Below are 18,271 nucleotides of genomic sequence, written 5' to 3'. Positions count from 1 at the left end.
AGGCACGGGCAACCTACTGTAGCATGTCTCACAGTGAAACGCAGCACCGGCAGATAAAAGCAGCCTGTCCTTCCCCTCAAGTTATCCTGTAGTCCTAATAAACAACTTTGATATATTTGTATTAGCAAAGGCAATGGCCACCAGTGTGCATTAATCTGTAGACGTAACATGTCCAGTTTTCGAGTCTGATATTGTGAGTGACAAGAATGTTCATAATGACCGAGAGAGAAAAGGTGAAACGCGTCAGCTAAGATGCTACTTCATATAGCCAACTTGTTTGACTTGTTATGCCCAGATCAGTGTATATACATTATGACTGGCACAAGCATTGTTATAGCCACCTAAAGTGGTGGACGTTTTAGGCCCCTCAGTAGCAAAACAAACCCGAGTAATTAAAACGTTGCTCCAGCAACACAACTAGCATTTGGCATTGGACATAAAGATCGTTTCCCCCCTAAGGTTAGACTGTGCAGGATCTTGTACTACAGGGATATTTCTGTTTGTACTACAGCGCGTATTTCTGAACTACATATACCATGAAGTCATCTCTGTAGTTATTAAACAGCTGGTGTATTAAGACTCTGTTACATACTTATATGGCTAGTAGTTGCACAATGGTTAAGACTGAGTGGATCTCAATGATCCTGAAATGCAGGAGACCAAGATTTAAATTCCAGCTGACCCAGTACAAATCACATCAATCCGCAGTGTCAGACAGGGGGAAGGAAGGGCCCACCAAGGGAATGCAGTGATAGGTGCCCATGCTTAGGGGTGTAGCCAGTTACCATAGGGGGTGTGGCCAGACCCCACAGCGGCTTGGCCACCCATTAGACACCATGTACTTGGCCCAATAATAGAGTAACAATGTATAATATGAAGGCACAGTCTGGAAGTAATGGGACCTTCCAGTAGTGGGGACCACCATGGATTTACCCTGCACGCCTGTGGGCCAGTCCAAACCTGTCTATCCCTGCTACTAAAATTTGATTGTGATCTAAATTGGGTTCAATTAAATTTGCCTGTTGTTAAATAAGCATAATTTCCTGAGACTGGGAGGAGCCTCTGTCTCATGCTGCTCTCTCACCCTCATCCGTGGTCTCCTCAAAGCCTGTCTGGAAAATGTTAATATAAGAATATTAAATGCACAATGAAAATGCCTCTCTTGCATGATGTGGGCATTAACAATTGTTAGTGGGCCTTTGGTTATACAGTACTGACTAAAGTCTCTAGAGTACCAGTTAAGTATCTTATTTATAATGTATTATATTATTAAGTATTCTTATGAGAGAACCAAGAAGAGAAATTAAAGACCCAGTGGACAGTATGCTCGAGGTTTGTTAAGAAGGCATTATCAGCAGCTTCTTAAGGAAGAATTAAAACACATTTATTTAAGAATGAACAAGGAACGTATTTTGCAAGTCGTTATGTTGAGAATTTATCTATTTTTTTTGTAGAACTATGGGGCAGATGTATTAAGCCTGGAGAAGTGATAAAGCAGTAATAAGTGAAAGGTGATAATGCACCAGCCAATCAGCTCCTGTCATTTTTCAAACCCATAATGATTGGCTGGTGCGTAATCACCTTCCACTTATCACTGCTTTATCACTTCTCCAGGCTTAATACATCTGCCCCAATATTCTCAAAGGGTATCTGCTCACTTTTTGCATGAATTTTTAAGATGATGGTTAATATCTGTCGTCAATGAGCTGTACGCAAAGGGAATTCCTTTCAAATAAAGGTTACTGGATTTTTTTATAGGTAGGGTTATATTTTAATGCATGCTAGCCTACTCTCCAGGAATGTACGGCAAACACCGAAATTTTGGGGTCACAAACACCCCTCCCCTATCCACTTCTACATCCAAGTGGGTGGGGCGTGGTGACACAACACTCTGTGAGCTGCATCATCATGGCTCCGCCCCCCACGGCAAACAAGATGCAAATTGATTAGTGCAAAATCTGTTTACTAGAGGAGTGTGGAACAAAAGGCATTGCATTCACAATATAACAACAATACACATTTACGAATATGCTTTTCTATCTCTATACATAATTGTATATATATATTTTTTAACAGGTCAGCTAAACTGAGGTAACTTTTCTAAGCTAGCCCTAACCTGGATTCAGAAATACTCTACACTTAAGTTAAAAAGTTGATCAATCGTCACCTTATCTACATTATTGCACTAATATTGTGAACATTGAACACGTCTAAGGCAAAAGGGGGAGTATGCTACTAAATGGTCTATCCACTTGGTTTTGAATATACAGGGTCTTACGCAAGAGGAAAACATGGAAACTCAGTACTGTATATAGGCCCTAAAACCAGGGAGAGACAGAAGAAAAGAAGATTGTGCTGTAGCTGAGTATTTCCAAAGACGTAAACACATTTTCACCAGTAGACATTTATAAATGATTATCTATTTTGACCTAGCTCCAGTGTATTGATAGAGGGTGCTAAGCCACAAGCCGGCTTTCTGATTTTTACACTTCTTTTCTGTGACGGGCACTGGTATTCCATGTGAAGTTATGACACTGCTGCTACTGTAGCCCTTAACATAGTTTGTATATACTGAGGCCGTGATAGAAAGCCCCTGAATAGAGAGAGAGCTTGGAAAATACAGTTTGCAAAATCTTCGTATGAGAGCATCTACTGCTTGTATTACCAGAAAATCTGAAAGCCAGTTTGAATTAGGTCACTGATTTAGTTTATGTAAAGGGGCAGTAAGAGGCTAAGAGGGTGGGTAGAAAGTACCAAAAAGGTGCGGCTAGGCCTTCAGAAAAGTTTAGCATCTGCACTGGGGACCTGGCAATCACATGGGGCACAGCCACTCCTCCACATGCTTGGCACAGCCCCCACATACCAGGGCCCAGAAGTCCATCTGGTGGCCCTGTTTACCTATATAAGCGAGGTTGCTCTTTATGACGCGGACAATCTGAAGAAGCGCTCATTAACCAGCTTGGTGTTTTATTAGGTGCTACACAACATAAAGGATCCAAAGCTGGTGCCACTAGCAATTAAAGTGGACCCAACACTGAAACACCATTATGTGGGTTGAACCAATTCACCAATCCATTCACTAGTGACATCAATGAGACACTTAATGCCCCATGCCTCAGTGATGTCACCAGCTCAAAAGCGAATTGATAGGCTTAATATAAATTCCGCTTATGCGATTTGATTCTTCCACTGTGTGTACAGTATGATCCACTTTAAATCCACATAGCAGGAACGACAATCAACTAGCATTGGCCTTTTCACAGAAAATTGAATACCAGAGGATAAACAATATTTAATCCTACACAAAATGAGGTGACGTGCCAAACACAACAGTATACTTGCTACATGTGTTCTGCATAGGCAGTTGTTGGGATGGGGAGAGGATTACTGTGCGTACACCCACTAGAACCGGTTCTCTGGAAAATAAACTGTCAAGGCACATAGCTGTCAACGTATTAATAATTGCCATGGACACTGCTGCCCAGCAGATGCATCGAAGCCCATCCAGCAAGATATCGTCTATAGTCGCATATATGTACTACAACCCCCATCAAGATATATTTACCGGCCTTGTATAAAATGTCAATTTTGGGATCTCTAATAAGACAAACACATACTAACTTTTTCAGGGTCAAAACTTTAAAACTTGTTAGTGTCCCTGGAAATTAGTGATTGTTGACAGATATGACGGCTTTGTATTGCTATATTCGCGTCCAGCAGGAGGGAACCCTTTACAGGCGTCAGCCTGACCTAAACTAGTCTGATTTTAAGCTGGAAGGCCATTCAACATTGACCACAGTCAAATTAGAGAGTAGGAAAGGAATGTCATCCCTTATTTATCAGGAGCGAATCACAAAGTTCAACCAGGACATATCAATACATGTAAGATCAAATACTCTGGTTCTGCTGGAATGAGAGGTATGCCTGTAATGAGGCATCAGCATCTTGGGGCAGCAATATGTTGATATTGAGCGAGGGATAAGAAGGGCACCATTTTAGCAGCCATCTCTGACAGCAGAGTAGCTGGGTACATACCTGAATAAGCCACTTTATGCATATTTGCCTCATGGCTAAACAAACAGTATGGAACATGCATTAAAACTGGTTCCCCGGGGAAACGTGCTGTAATCATAATAACCAATCAGATGCTTTCATTTTCTAATCTGCACTAGGAAATGACAGAACGAGATTGGTTGCTATTAGTAACTGAGGGGTCTATTCAAAAAGCAGTGAAAAGGGTGAAGTTAGCCAGTGTAGAAGTTGCCCATGGCAACCAATCAGTATTGAAGTAACATTTAGAATTTGCATACTATACAATTGTACGGAGCAGCTGATTGGTTGCCAATGCCATGGGCAACTTCTCCACAGGCTCACTTCTCCACTCTTTTCACTGCTTCATGAATAGACCCCTGAATCCCTGTACTGGGCATTCGTTCTCAGCAATGTCCCTCATTGTTTCGTATGCAGACTTTCTACAAGTGACGCAAACTGAGTTTTGGTTTCTTTTTACGTATGTGATTAAACAATAAAAACAACAATATTCGAAGGAGGTTTTTGAAGAACTACAAAAGGTCTCTCATATTGGACTTTGTCTATGTGAGTATTCCATAGCAACCCATTGCTTATGGCAGGTTATGTGTTTCTATGGAAACTGTCTCAGCCAATAAGTGCCACTTTCACAATTTATTATATGAGCTGACAGAATGTTAGCGAATCAGTGCGCGCCTGACATTGTGGTGGTGAAATTGCCAATCTCTTGTGCTAAAAATAGGAGAACCCATGAGATATTATTTATGTTACCAAAATAACATAAAACCAGTTTTCCATTTGCCCCCACTGCTTTCTACCTTTGCAAAGTAACACAACTCCACATTTAAAGGTTCTCATTTTAGATTCTCACAGGGACATTAAAGTGTATCTACTGTCAACTTAAAACACACGTATCATTCACAATGTAAAAAATCAATAAAAAATTTGATATGTTTTCGGGGGACGTAAGAGGTGCCATATTCAAAATGAAACAGTCGTTTTAAAGGTCCACGATCTAGACTTTTCTATAAAGAGTTTACCCTGGTACATCGTCGGCCGTAAAGCCTCCTGGATGTGCTATAAATGAATGCAAGCCCTTATTTTTCTGGAGGGTTGAAAAGCAAAAACAAAAAAAAATGGGATGAGTTGTAATGAGCGACAGTTTTTAAAACTGGTGCAAAGGTAACTGCAAAACGAAATAACTGGTCTATTCATGAAACAGTGAAAAGCGTGGAGAAGTGAGCCAGTGGAGAAGTTGCCCATGGCAACCAATCAGCATTGAAGTAACATTTATAATTTGCATACTATACAATTGTACGGAGCAGCTGATTGGTTTCCATGGGCTACTTCTTCACACGCTCACTTCTCCACTCTTTTCACTGCTTCATGAATAGACCCCTAAGTAACCCACAGCAATCAGTGACATTATATTTATCCTTTATTTACCCTAGAAAATAAAAGCAGACGTCTAATTGGATGCTGTGAGCTTTCTTTGCACAGTTATCTCTGCACCGGTTTTCACATCTCCCACGGTGATTATTGCCCTGTGCGCCAATTTACTATAGTGTCTGGCTGGATAGCTAGAGGTCAGTCAGGTGCTGTAGGACTGTCTTCTCTTGTCCTCCTGCATGAAGTCACTGGGTGTGAGAGTATGTGTGATTGCACTGCTATTGTATTGTTTGGTTGTGTAGAAAATCAGAGGGAAAGCTTGGATTAGCACTGCCTGCCCTATACCAGTCTGACACTTTGGTCACCCTTACCACATAACCCATGGGGTTTCTGGTCCTACAGAGGGAGAAACACCACAAAGTCACTACTCTAACAATCCTTCCAATTTGTGTACAAAAAGCGTCTTTATCCTCTTCCATCCATTTAAAATCCATAAAACATCAGTTCTTCCTCTCATCAAGCCATTCTCACATCAACATTTTTTTATTTTATTTTTTTTTGCTTGTAGGCTGATGAGATGACCATTAAATGCTAAGAGGTCAAACCCGTTTTATGTCTTAAGCCAGGAGGTGACCTTAACTGGAGACAATGACATCACTGTCCAATGAAGCAGAATCTGAGTGGGACCCCGTATTACACACATATCTCAATAGCGGTTGCTAGCAGCATCTGAGCTTTGCTCTTGTCCTGCCTCCCTTCTGTCCTGCCAGCACCAGCAGGTGGCTGTCCAGGTTCTGGTAGAGAGTGTGGGACACGTGGTGAGGAGCCACCCTCGGTAAGTATTGTCCTCTTGAGAGGAGTGGGGTTGTCATGACGCTGGGGCACCTGTGGTATCTTTTCTCCTGCTTGCTTGCGAGATCGGTAAGAAGGTCTACGCCTAGCTTCTGAGAGCAGGTCATACTTGATGTAAAAGAAGACCTCCTTAACGGGGCTCCTTTTTTCTGATTCTAAAGAAAGAAGGCGTTGAAACATTCGTAGCGCATTGTCTGAAAAACGGCGCCACTGGGAAGGGAGTCCAGGCAGGCGGCCTTTCTGCCAATGTACAAACTCCTCAAAGAAGGCATCTCCCGGTGAGGCAGATTCCCAGGGAAAGTTGCCAGTGAGTACACAGAATATAAGCACTCCAAATGCCCAGACGTCCAAGCTTGTCTCTACTGGAAAGCCTTCAGAGCGGCCAGCTTGGCACACTTCTGGTGCCGTATAGGGGATCGTGCCGCTCACTCTTTTCACACGGCAGCCCACCTTACGAGTCATACCAAAGTCTGCCAGCTTAACCCGCCGACACTCACGGTCAAAGAGAAGGACATTTTCTGGTTTAATGTCACGATGAACCAGGCTCTTGCTGTGCATAAAGTCTAGAGCCAAGCCCAGTTGTTGCACACACCGTTTGACCATGTCTTCCGGTAGACCCACCTAGAAGAAAAAAAAAACTATTTCACTGAGAAGTTCCATGAACTCTTATAACTACTTCCAACTACTGCAAATTCGCCAATTTAAAGCTTTAGGTAGGAGACATACCAACACCAAGCTCAAGCTCAGGGCCGGTTTTACGCATACGCTGGTTACGCAGCTGAGTAAGGCGCAGCATAGAGGAGGACACCCTACTCAGCTGCGCCAGCGATATGTGTAACACCTGTCATTCCTGATACGCCATGATATGTAGTGCCTGCCCGGAGACTCACCGAGCAGGCAGTGAAGTTCAGCAGCGCACCCCTCTACAGTAATGTGAAGAAAAATAAAATAAACTACTGCTCCCAGAATCCCTTGCTTCCAGACAGCAAGGGCTGCTGGGAGCTGTAGTTTATTTTGAGATTCTTCACATTACTGTATATGCAAAATAAACTACCGCTCCCAGAAGCCCTTACTGTCCGGCTACTAGGAGTGGTGAGATTTTTCTTCTTCTAGTACTATAGTGCGGTGCCGGGCATGGCGGCGGCGCCAACACCACTGGCTGCTTAACGAGTCTCCGGGCACAGGGGGCATATCAGGTAATACAGTACTTTGATTAGAGGGAAGTATTTAAGTGGACAAAACATGTAAGGGGAACTTCAACAATGAGCAAATGTGTCAGGGGCACTTATATAGTGGGTAAATGTGTCAGGGGCACTTATATAGTGGGCAAATGTGTAAGGGGCACTTATATAGTGGACAAATGTGTAAGGGGGACTTATATAGTGGGCAAATGTGTAAGGGGCACTTATATAGTGGGCAAATGTGTAAGGGGCACTTATACAGTGGGCAAATGTGTAAGGGGCACTTATACAGTGGGCAATTGTGTAAGGGGCACTACAACTTGGCTTTTACAATGAGACCATGCCTCCTCAATTGCCTTCGGCATGTGCAAAGGTGCTTAGATAGGTGCCAGAGTATTTATTCGCTTACCAAATAATTTGGCCTCGGGCCGGCCCTGCTCAAGCTATAGACCAGAGACCGAACAATTTTGGATTCAGTAGAATGACTCATGACACAATAACACAGTCATGTACTTGAACTTTGTCTTTTGTTAACGCACAGGGTGGTGTGCACATCAAATACACAGCTCTTCTTCATTATCATTACTTTTATTCAAAACTCTCTTTGCTCCCAAATCCAATTATGCAGGCAGACATAAAGAAGACGACATATTATCTGATGTCCCCAGATCGATCTCACCTGTGGTGGAATAATATCAAAGAGGTCCCCGGCGGGAGCGTATTCCTGAGCGAATACATAACACTCCTCTGTTTGGAACAGCACATGAAAAGCTCTGATAATGAAAGGGCTGCAGGACAGAGCACTGGTCACGCTGAACTCCCGCAAGAAGCTCTTCAGTTTCGTCTTGTTTTTGTTCACAAACTTCAAAGCCATCTTGTTACCTAGAAAGCGAGATCAGAGGTCAAATCTGTACCACTTAGGCTGCTGTCAGTTTGCTTTACACCCGTGCGTGTGTGATATAATTACCACAACTCTCCGCTCTGGAATTTGCTGCTTCACTGGAATAAAGCAGGTGTGTTATGTGGTGGCTGGTACTAGGCTCGACTATGCTCTGCATAGTGGGTCCTCTTTTGTGGGGGAACTGATTTCCTAAAGGGTAGCCCAGGTATGCGGTTTAATTACCGGCTGTCAGGATCCCGGCGGTCAGGAACCCAACGCCGGAATCCCGACAGCTGGGGAAATGCCGGTGGTCAGAATCCCACTAGGGTGGTGGTCCACGCCACCACCCGAGGTGGAATATAATAGTGTGGCGACTGAAGATGGCCACCGAGCCCGAAGCGTGGTAAGAGCAAAGAGTCCCATAGGGGACACGCTGCGCTCGCTGCCGGGATTCTGGCTGTCAGGTTCCCGGTGTCGGTCTCCTGACCGCTGGAATACAAACTGCCAGGATCCCATACCGATCCCATAGGGAAGTAGGGCTGCATTTTTTAGATGACTTTTCTGCAATGTAAATATCTTATAAGATTGGAAAAAAGGGAGGTGGTTGATAGCTAGGCAGTTATAAGGTCAACAGTCAGTTCCACACCATAGGGTCAACAGTCAAAAGGTGGACAGGGTCAAAAGGTCAACATGAAAAGAGTCGACACATCTATGGTCAACACATATTTGTAAGTTTTTTTTCATGTTTTTCAACTTTTGCTGCATTTACTATCCATGTCACAAACTATTACCTTTAGTAACCTTGTGGAGTGAGCCAAGACATCGAGCCCAAAGCATGGCGAGCTAAGCGAGCCCGCGAGGGGATGACTTTCACAAATTTGGGTGAAATATGTTTGAAAATACAAAATATATATTTTTTTAAATCAACTTTTTTGTGTCAGCCTCTTTCATGTTGACCTTTTGACCCTGTCGACCAAATGACTGTCGACCTTTACCATGTTTATATTCTGTATCACTAAGTAGGCTACATTTTCCTTGTGTGTGCTTGTGCATTTAACCATCATTATGCCACAGTGCAGTAGGACGCAGTGACATCACAGCGACAGGAGTGACTGAATCCTTTCACATTTTTTGCGTGGGACGCAGAGTTCCCACTTCTTAAAACTAACATTACAGATGATTCTAACATTTAGGATTCATCGTGCTAATATGCACATTTGGATTTGATTCTGTATTTTGCGTAATCTTTCAAAATATGAATTGTGTGCATCTCACATTGTAAACTGAGAACATTGCCCTGCTACTTATTTGTACGGGTTGGGTATGGAATCCCGGCTGCCAGAATGCTGGCAGTGGGGCGAGCACTAGAAAGCCCCTTGTGGGCTCGCTACGCTTGCCACAGGTTCTATTCCCACTCTATATGTGTTGTGGACTGGTTCAGCTGTGGGTGTCGTGGACTGGCGCAGCTGTCGGCATTCTTGGTGGTATTCTGACCGCCAGGATCGCGACCGCTGGAATAGTAACTACATCCCATTTTTACATATATCTGAATATTTGCAAGGCTTGTGGAAGCTGCCATCTAGGGAATATACTTTACTTTGCATGAATATTTTGTAAGGACGTCCAGGACCAACTCGGCACTGGTAGCAACTGTACTTAGATAAAATAATCTGGCATGACTATTGGGATGACAGAACCAATCTGCTATAGCCTAGTTTTACTCCAGTATACAATACAATTGGAAACAACAGACGCCCTCATTCCGAGTTGATCGCTTGCTAGCAACTTTTTGCAGTGCTGCGATCAGATAGTCGCCACCTATGGGGGAGTGTATTTTCGCTTTGCAAGTGTGTGAACGCTTTTGCAGCCGACGGCACAAAACAGTTTTTTTTGCAGTTTCTCAGTAGCTCTGGACTTACTCAGCCGCTGCGATCACTTCAGTCTTTTTGGTCCCGGAATTGATGTCAGACGCCCGCCCTGCAAACGCCTGGACACGCCTGCATTTTTCCAAACACTCCCAGAAAACGGTCAGTTGATAACCACAAACGCCCTCTTCCTGTCAATCTCCTTACTATCGGCTGTGCGAATGGATTCTTCGTAAAATCCATCGCCCAGCACGATCCTCTAGTTTGTACCCGTATGTGCATATGCATGTGCAGTTTTGCAGAGATTTAACCTGATCGCAGCGCAGCGCCCGTGATAAGACAAAACTGAGTAATAACAATCATTGAGGTAGGAAGGGCCCTGCTCACAAGCTTACAGTCTATAGGGAAATAGGCAAGGTCGTAGCTACCATAGATGCAGGGAGTGCAGCTGCTATGGGGCCCAGAGCCGAGAGGGGCCCACCTTCCTTGTCAAAGTTACATGTGTTGTATACATTTTCTACCTTCCGGTGGTACATAAGGGCTCTTACAAACTTTTGCCTTTTGGCCTACAATATATCTAGTTACACCCCTGGACCTGCTCCTTGTACTGTGGTATAAAATGATCTGGAGTACATTATAATGTTACATACAGTAATATGAACTGGGACACTGTAATGTGACACAATATGAAGTGGAGGCACTATAGTGTCGCATAATATAAACTGGGGGCACTTTACTGTGGCATAATATAAACTGGGGACACTGTATATAGTAATGTGAATTAGGAGTACTGAATTGCATAATGTGTACTGGCAGCCCTCTCTAGAAGTTTTGGTACAGGGGCCCTTCAAAATGTTGCTATGGGGACCTCAAAGTTCTTGCTATGCCCCTAGAAATAGGCATTGATACACAAGGATAGATGTTATCTATTGCATAATGCTCCACCAGATTGCAAACTTTCTTGGAGGGCTGTATGATATGTTCACACAACAATGTTGGCCAGGGGTCAGGAGGTTAGGAGAGTGAAGAAAGAGAAAATCTGTGAGGATGAGGATATGTGTGGACTGTACAGTGGGGACGTAATTGAATAGGAAAGTTTATTAAGGTTATGTGGGTGGTTCCGGAATTTGATAAGCTGTCTGAAGAGGTGAGTTTTCAGGGAATGATTGAAGGTTTGGAGACTAGAGGAGAGTCTAATTGTGTATGGAGGGCATTCCACGGAGTGGGTGCAGTCCTAGGAAAGTCCTGTAATCGTGAATGGAAGAGAAAATTAGTGTGGTTGAGAGACACAGATCTTGTAAAGAGCAAGGGGGCCGGGTTGGGAGATATTTTGAGATAAGCGAAGAGATGTATGTTGGTGTAGTTTGGAAAATAACCTTGCGTGAGAGTAAAGGTATTTATATTGAAGACGGTAGAATACAGGTAACCAATGGAGGGTCTGACATAGTAGGTCTGCAGACGATAAACGTCTAGCGAGGAAGATCAGCCTCACAGCTGCATTTAGAGTCTCCTTTGGTAAGACCAGTAAGAAGACGATTGCAATAATCGATGCGGGAGATAATGAGAGCATGGGTTCGAGTTTTCGCAGTGTCTTGTGTAAGGTATGGTCGTATTTTGGATATTTTTTTTAGATGCATATAACTTGATTTTGGGAAAGATTGAATGTGGGGGCCTTCCTCCCTATCCTCCCAAATACCAGGATTGCCAATCTTGCCCTCCTTTACCCAGGTCTCTGGGGCAGGTCCATGCCTTTCTTGTCCCCTCCCCACCTCCATTTCACCCTTGATTCCATTCCCTCTGACCTTCACTTATCCTTCCCCACCTGAAGCATGCAAGTTATCTCAATCTTCTGCCACCTTTCCTTCATCCTTCAAGCATGCCATGGTCTTCCCGTTATTATGAAACCCCTCTTGACCTCTCGTATCTTGCTCATACCATTCCACCTATCGTCTCCCCTTTCCCTCCAAGCTCTCCAAGCAACTAGTGTACAACAGCCTCACCTAATAGCAGTAATAATAATAACCTCCATTATTTGTGCTATATACAAGATTACTATGTGCCCGTCCATTATATATTCCATTACATGCTCCCAATATTACCTGTGCTCTTGTGGGATACCAGCTCCACCCGTCCATATGTTCCCTTTCCCAGTTCCCGAATCAGCTCATAGTGCTTCTGCACCTCGCTCCCGGACAGGCTGCGGATGGCGAGTGCCTGCATGTCTTCCGTGATCACCGGTACACCACAGCAGCCAAGCTTCCGAGACGGTTCCTGATCCACCGACCCAGCACTCATACTCACACTGCAGGAGAGAGAGTACTTTGTTATAACCAGAACAGGTAGAAAGAAGCCCAGTAAATATTATGTATTTACAATCTTGCATGTATTATTAAATTATTAAGTAATACTTGAGACGAAGTTTAGGTGCCCTTCACCAACATGTCAGTGCTGATTCAGAGATGTCTGCAATGCCGATATTTACAATGTTGAGCGAATTATTGGTAAACTGCGCCCACGTCATGGTCGCACTTCACATGTGGCAAGGTACCTTAGCGTTGTCACTCGCATAAGAGGATATCAGGGTCATGCATATCACTTCGCAGTCTCAGTCCCAAAGCATCTTACAATTACATTCATACCAGTCTCTGTTCCAAAGGAGCTTACAATCTATATTCCTTACGACATGCACACTAGGGGAAAATGTAACAGTCTGCCAGATGCAGGTATCAGCGCAATTACAGCGAGTCTGCCCATTTGTTTAAATAGTAGGGTGGCCAATCCCGGGATCGGCTGGATTCCGGGATTTAGGCCAAAATTTGGCTGGGATTCAAACCCGGGATTGGAAGAGCCAATCCCGGGGATTAAAGGATCAGCATTGAGCGTCCTTAGGACGCTCAGACGCTGCCCGGCTCCCTCCCCCTGGCTCCCCCTGCACTGTCTGCCACTCGCCACTGACCCCCGCTGAGAGTAAAGGATGATTCTCACGCCCCCGTACTATGGTGAGTTATGTGTGTGGGGCGGGAGGATCGGTGCGGGGCGGGGCAAGAGGGGCAGGCACATAGAGATAAGCCAATCCCGGGAAACCCCGGGATTGACCATTTTTCAATCTCGGTACCCAGGATTGAAAAAATGGACCGGGATTGGCCACCCTATTAACAAGGCAATAAATTAAAATACCAAACTAGCTTTACCTTTTAAATTATTGATGCTTAAAATTTTTTGAAATGGACGGTCTCACGGGAATTGCGCTGATGTCTGCATTTGGCAGACTGTTACATTTCCTCCATGGGCTCATTTGTTTAGTCAGAAGCTGTATAACCTACCATTATGCTTTTAGAGTGTGGGACGAAACTGGACTATGTGTAGGGAACCCAGGCATAATAACCATCTTGTAGAACATATAAGATGGCACCACCCAAGCATAGAGATGGGATGGGCTGGCCTGTTGTGAGCCACATGAGTTGAATGCAAGTTCGGCCATATGTGCTCCTGCATTGCATGCACAGAATACGATGTGTACATTTACCCGTATGTGCATCTTGCGAAGGGCCGTCTTTTTGTATGGGCTCAATGGGCAATTGCCCAAGGGCCCCTGGAGTAAAAGATCCCTAGGCTAATAGCTGAGGGTCCCCCTTTTCCAGGGGTACCAGATTTTTGAAAATCGGCCCTGAGGAACCAGAGATATCCGACTTCAAAGCAGTGGCCCCCATCCGAGCCTATTAATTGCTCTTCCCAGCCAGATATCTTGGCTTGTGTCTGACTAAGAGTTTTTCTGAGGGGATACTGCAATAGCTGGGACGCTCCCCTTTCGGTGGACACTGGCAGCTTGTCTCTACTATGCCCAGAACCATAGATATCAGCCATCCAGCAGCTGGCCCCTGCTCCAGCTTCACACGCCTGGTATGCAGTTTTATATTTTCATTGATGGATTGCTCTGGCTCCTGAGCTCTGATCCCCAAATCACCAGCACCATCTGAAAGGTGGGACTCTCTAGTTTTTTTTATCCAACTGAAAGCTAAAAAAATCTATTTCCAGGAACTGGAGATACATACAGTCACACAAGCTGCCCTCCCACCGGAAAATGAATATTAAGCCCACTCCACTATCCACCCCTTCCCTACCACACTGGAAGCCATTTACCGGGGCCCCTTCATTCAGCCCAATGCCCCCTTTTACAGTTTAGTGTTCTCCCTCCCATCTCATCTCCCACAATCTGTGCAGTAAAGGAGTAATTACCAGAAATTATTGTTCCAGGTCCTACATGCTGAGTGGAAGAAATAACACCCCCTACCCCCTGCGGGACATCAAAGCTGCCACTGATAGCACCCCCCACCCCTACCGCTGTAGGATGGGTAGGAGCCCCAATGCATTGCTTTGCGCAGGGGTCTACACTGCTGTTAAGATGGTTCTGTGTCTGCCCGCTATGTGTGTCTGCCTGGTTTGCTACTCATAATCATCATCATCATCATCATCATCATCAATCATCATTGTATACTTGCCCCAGCCTTCACTAAGCCTGGGAACATGAGTATCTACGTTTAGGTCCATCTTGCATAGCCTGTAGTTTCGTTGGCATGCCTTCACTGAACTCTGCCAACATAAGAGCTCCCCTTTACATCATGCCACACCCACATTGCAAACATTACTATGATGGGACGAATAATTGGTTGTATTGATCGTGGCACTGCAGGAGGTGTGGTTACGGGCTTAGGTAATCTGCGCCCTGACCCTCACCCCTGTCACTGCCACTGCATATACACTTATGGCATGTGGGTGGAAACTGGAGTACCTGGACAAACCCACACAAGAACAGGGAGAACATTCAAACTCCACACAGATAGGGCCATGGTAATAATCTGACCCATAACCCTAGTATTGTGAAGCAGCAAAGCTCACCACTGCCCCACCGTGCTGCCAGCCAAACCTTAACAGTTGTGGCAAGTAAAAAATAACATATAGGACATCAGTCAATTAAGGTAGAACATGTCAGCGTATGAGCAGCTTAGAATATTAAACATTGAGACATTTATTAATTATGTATTTCTTATATAGCGCAGCAAATTCCATTGTGCTTTACAATTGGAGACATGTATAGAGAGCTCAAAATGATGAAGATTACCAAACGGAGGCAATCTTGGGACATGTCCTTCAGACGTGTAAATAGGAGCCTAGTTCACCAAAATCTCTCCAACACTGGGGGTAATGTGGGCAATACATCTCCAGTCCACCTTGTAGGCAGTGTCGGACTGGAGCATGAATGGCTCTTCTGGGAATGCAGTCATAATAGCCCATACTTACGGGTGTTGCCAGTTACCACAGGGTAGTATGCCAAGCCTCCCACAGAGACCTTGCCAACCATCAGACACCATGTAATTGACCCAATAATAGAGTAACAATGTATAATATATGTGCACAGTCTGGAACCTTACATTAAAGAATGTAGTGGGGCCCATCGTGGATTTCCCCTGTACCCAGGGATAGATGAAGACTGGAGGGGGGGGGGGTGGTGTCTGGGGCACTTAAGTTAAGGGGTGGCCAGGGGAAGGGGTGAGGGGTATATTAGATTGTGCATACCTCCCAACGTGACCCATTCCAAGAAGACAAAATGCTCTCTACCTGGGCTTCCCTCTTAATATATAATTGGTGTCACCTGTGTTGAACTATTTATTTGATAACAAAGATATTTCAACACAGATGATTGCAATCATAAATTAAGAGGGAACTCCAGGTACAGAACATTTCTCTTATGTCCTAGAGGATACTGGAGTTCCATTAGCACCATGGGGTATAGACGGGTCCACTAGGAACCATGGGCACTTGAAGAATTTGGTAGTGTTGGCTGGCTCCTCCCTCTATGCCCCTCCCACCAGACTCAGTTTAGAAAATGTGCCCGGAGGAGCCGGTCACGCTTATGGAAGCTCCTGAAAAGTTTTCTGCATTTATTTCAAATGTTTGTTATTTTCAGGCAGGGCTGGTTGGCACCAGCCTGCCTGCTTCGTGGGACTTGGGGGGGGGGGGGGGGGGGGACGGCCCAACCTCTTGAAGGGTTAATGGTCCCATATCCCACTGACAGGACACTGAGCTACTGAGGGAACTATTCGCAAGCCCCACCACGGCGAGCGTACATTCCCGCAGCACGCCGCCACCCCTAACAGAGCCAGAAGAATGAAGAGTGGTGAGTACTGAGCTAGCGTCATTATGGCGGCACAAGGGTACGGAGACGCACAGCTTTCTAAATGGGGCGGAATGCGTATCCGGACACAGTACACAACTGCGTCCCAGTGCACTGTACACGGTACCCATATTGGCACCACAGCCTTAAAACGGTTCTCTCCATTTTAAGCACCAGATTCCTCAGCCAGTATAAAAAAAGCGGGAAGACCGCGCGCCATTGAAGGGGTGGGGCTTCACTATGAGAGGATCCAGGAGCTCACCAGCGCCATTTTCCCTCTGCAGTGGACACAAACGCTGACAGGACAGGAACGCGCAGCTCCTCCAGTGTGACTCCAGATTACCTCAGCAGTACCAGGGGGTCATTGCAGGGGGGGAGCGATTAGTAGTGTACTAAATCCCCTATCAGGGTACTTAGTCTGCGACCCGGCTAAGCTTGGCATTCGCGATAAAGGCACGGTGGGGGCTGGCTCCAAATTACTCTGTGTCTCCCTGAAGGGCTCTTTGTGGGTTAATTGTGCTTAACCTTTCCTATGTGTGTGTGTGTGCGTGTGTGTGGGTGCTGTCACATTTACATTACGTCAGGCAAAGAGTGTGTTTCTTGAACTGAAGAGTGTTCCTCTTCACCAGGGGGCTCACTACTCGGTACTCAGGGTTCACAGGCCAGCGGGGCTGAACTGGAATGGGTTAATTCTCTTAAGGGAATGATCTCAACTCTTTCTACAAAATTGTCCCGTAATGAGAAAGAGACGCCATACTTAAAACAAACTGTGGATGAGTTTATGAGCAGAGACTCAGTCCCCAAGACGGCGTCTCAAACCCTTCCCATTTGTCCGCAAAGCGATCTCTGGCCTATATCCTGCAGTCTGACTCTGACGCTGACAGGTCAGACATGGGAGGTGGACTCAGAGGGGAGGGGGGTGCAGCTCTGTCACAGGGAATAGAGGCTCTTATAGAGGCTATCAGAGATGTTCTGCATATTCCTGATAAGGTGTCAGAGGAGTGTGAGGAACCTTATTTTAATGTAAAAAATAGGTCCTCAGTCACTTTTCCTGTGTCAAAGGAATTGAATACCCTGTTTGAAGAACCATGGGTTAATCTTGATAAGAAGTTTCAGATCCCTAAAAGGTTGCTCTTATCTTTTCCTTTTCCTCTGGAGGATAGGAAAATCCACCGATAGTGGACGCATCAGTCTCTAGGCTGTCACGTAAAATTGCATTGCCTGTTCCTGGTGCAGCCTCCCTGAAAGACACGGTTGATCATAAAATTGAGACTACACTCAAATCATTGTACACAGCTACTGGGGTGGCCCAAAGACCCACTATTGCATGTGCGTGGATCACTAAAGCCATTGCTAAATGGTCATGTAACCTACACAGTAATTAACTGTTTAGATTCCTTATCTAGGGGGGATGTTGTCTTACTCCTGCAGCATATACAGGACTCGCACGCACCACCGCTATGGCAGTGTCGGCACGCAGGGGCTTGTGGCTACGCCAGTGGACTGCTGACGCGGATTCCAGGAAAGGCATGGAAGGCCTACCATTCACAGGAGAGGCCTTGTTCGGAGATGAATTAGACAAATGGATCTCCACAGTTTTCCTTCCGCAGCCCCCCCCAACCAAGAAGACTTATTCAGTTTCTAAGTTACAGTCCTTTCGGACGGCCAAGTTCAAGGGCAAATCCAGAAGTGCTTCTATGTCCTCCAGCGGCGCAAGAGGTAAACCACGCAAACCAGCAACAGCAGGTACTCAGGAACAGAACTCAGGCTCTGCTTCCTCAAAGACTTCAGCATGACGGTGGACCGCAATGCCTGGAAGGCTGTCAGGTGGGAGCATGCCTACAATTCTTCAGTCAAATCTGGTCAAATTCGTGCCAGGATCCCTGGGTCATAAATCTTATTT

General features: G+C 45.3%; 1 protein-coding gene across 3 annotated transcripts in view; it reads right to left on the bottom strand.

Moving 5' to 3' along the window:
* Positions 1-1,946: 1,946 nt before the first annotated feature.
* Positions 1,947-18,271, bottom strand: part of SBK1 (SH3 domain binding kinase 1) — a 138,648-nt gene continuing 122,323 nt past the window's right edge. For all 3 annotated transcript variants that reach the window (XM_063934775.1, XM_063934777.1, XM_063934776.1), the window contains exons 2-4: positions 12,296-12,498; positions 8,131-8,333; positions 1,947-6,891 (exon numbers count right to left, since the gene is read on the bottom strand). In XM_063934775.1, the coding sequence (XP_063790845.1) occupies positions 6,112-6,891; positions 8,131-8,333; positions 12,296-12,498 (1,186 nt within the window). In that variant the 3' untranslated portion in view covers positions 1,947-6,111. The remainder of the gene's footprint in view (positions 6,892-8,130; positions 8,334-12,295; positions 12,499-18,271) is intronic.

The sequence above is a fragment of the Pseudophryne corroboree genome, chromosome 7, assembly GCF_028390025.1.
Source record: "Pseudophryne corroboree isolate aPseCor3 chromosome 7, aPseCor3.hap2, whole genome shotgun sequence".
Classification (NCBI taxonomy): domain Eukaryota; kingdom Metazoa; phylum Chordata; class Amphibia; order Anura; family Myobatrachidae; genus Pseudophryne; species Pseudophryne corroboree.
Note: the sequence above shows the minus strand (reverse complement) of the source record. Positions and strands in the feature narration are given on the sequence as shown.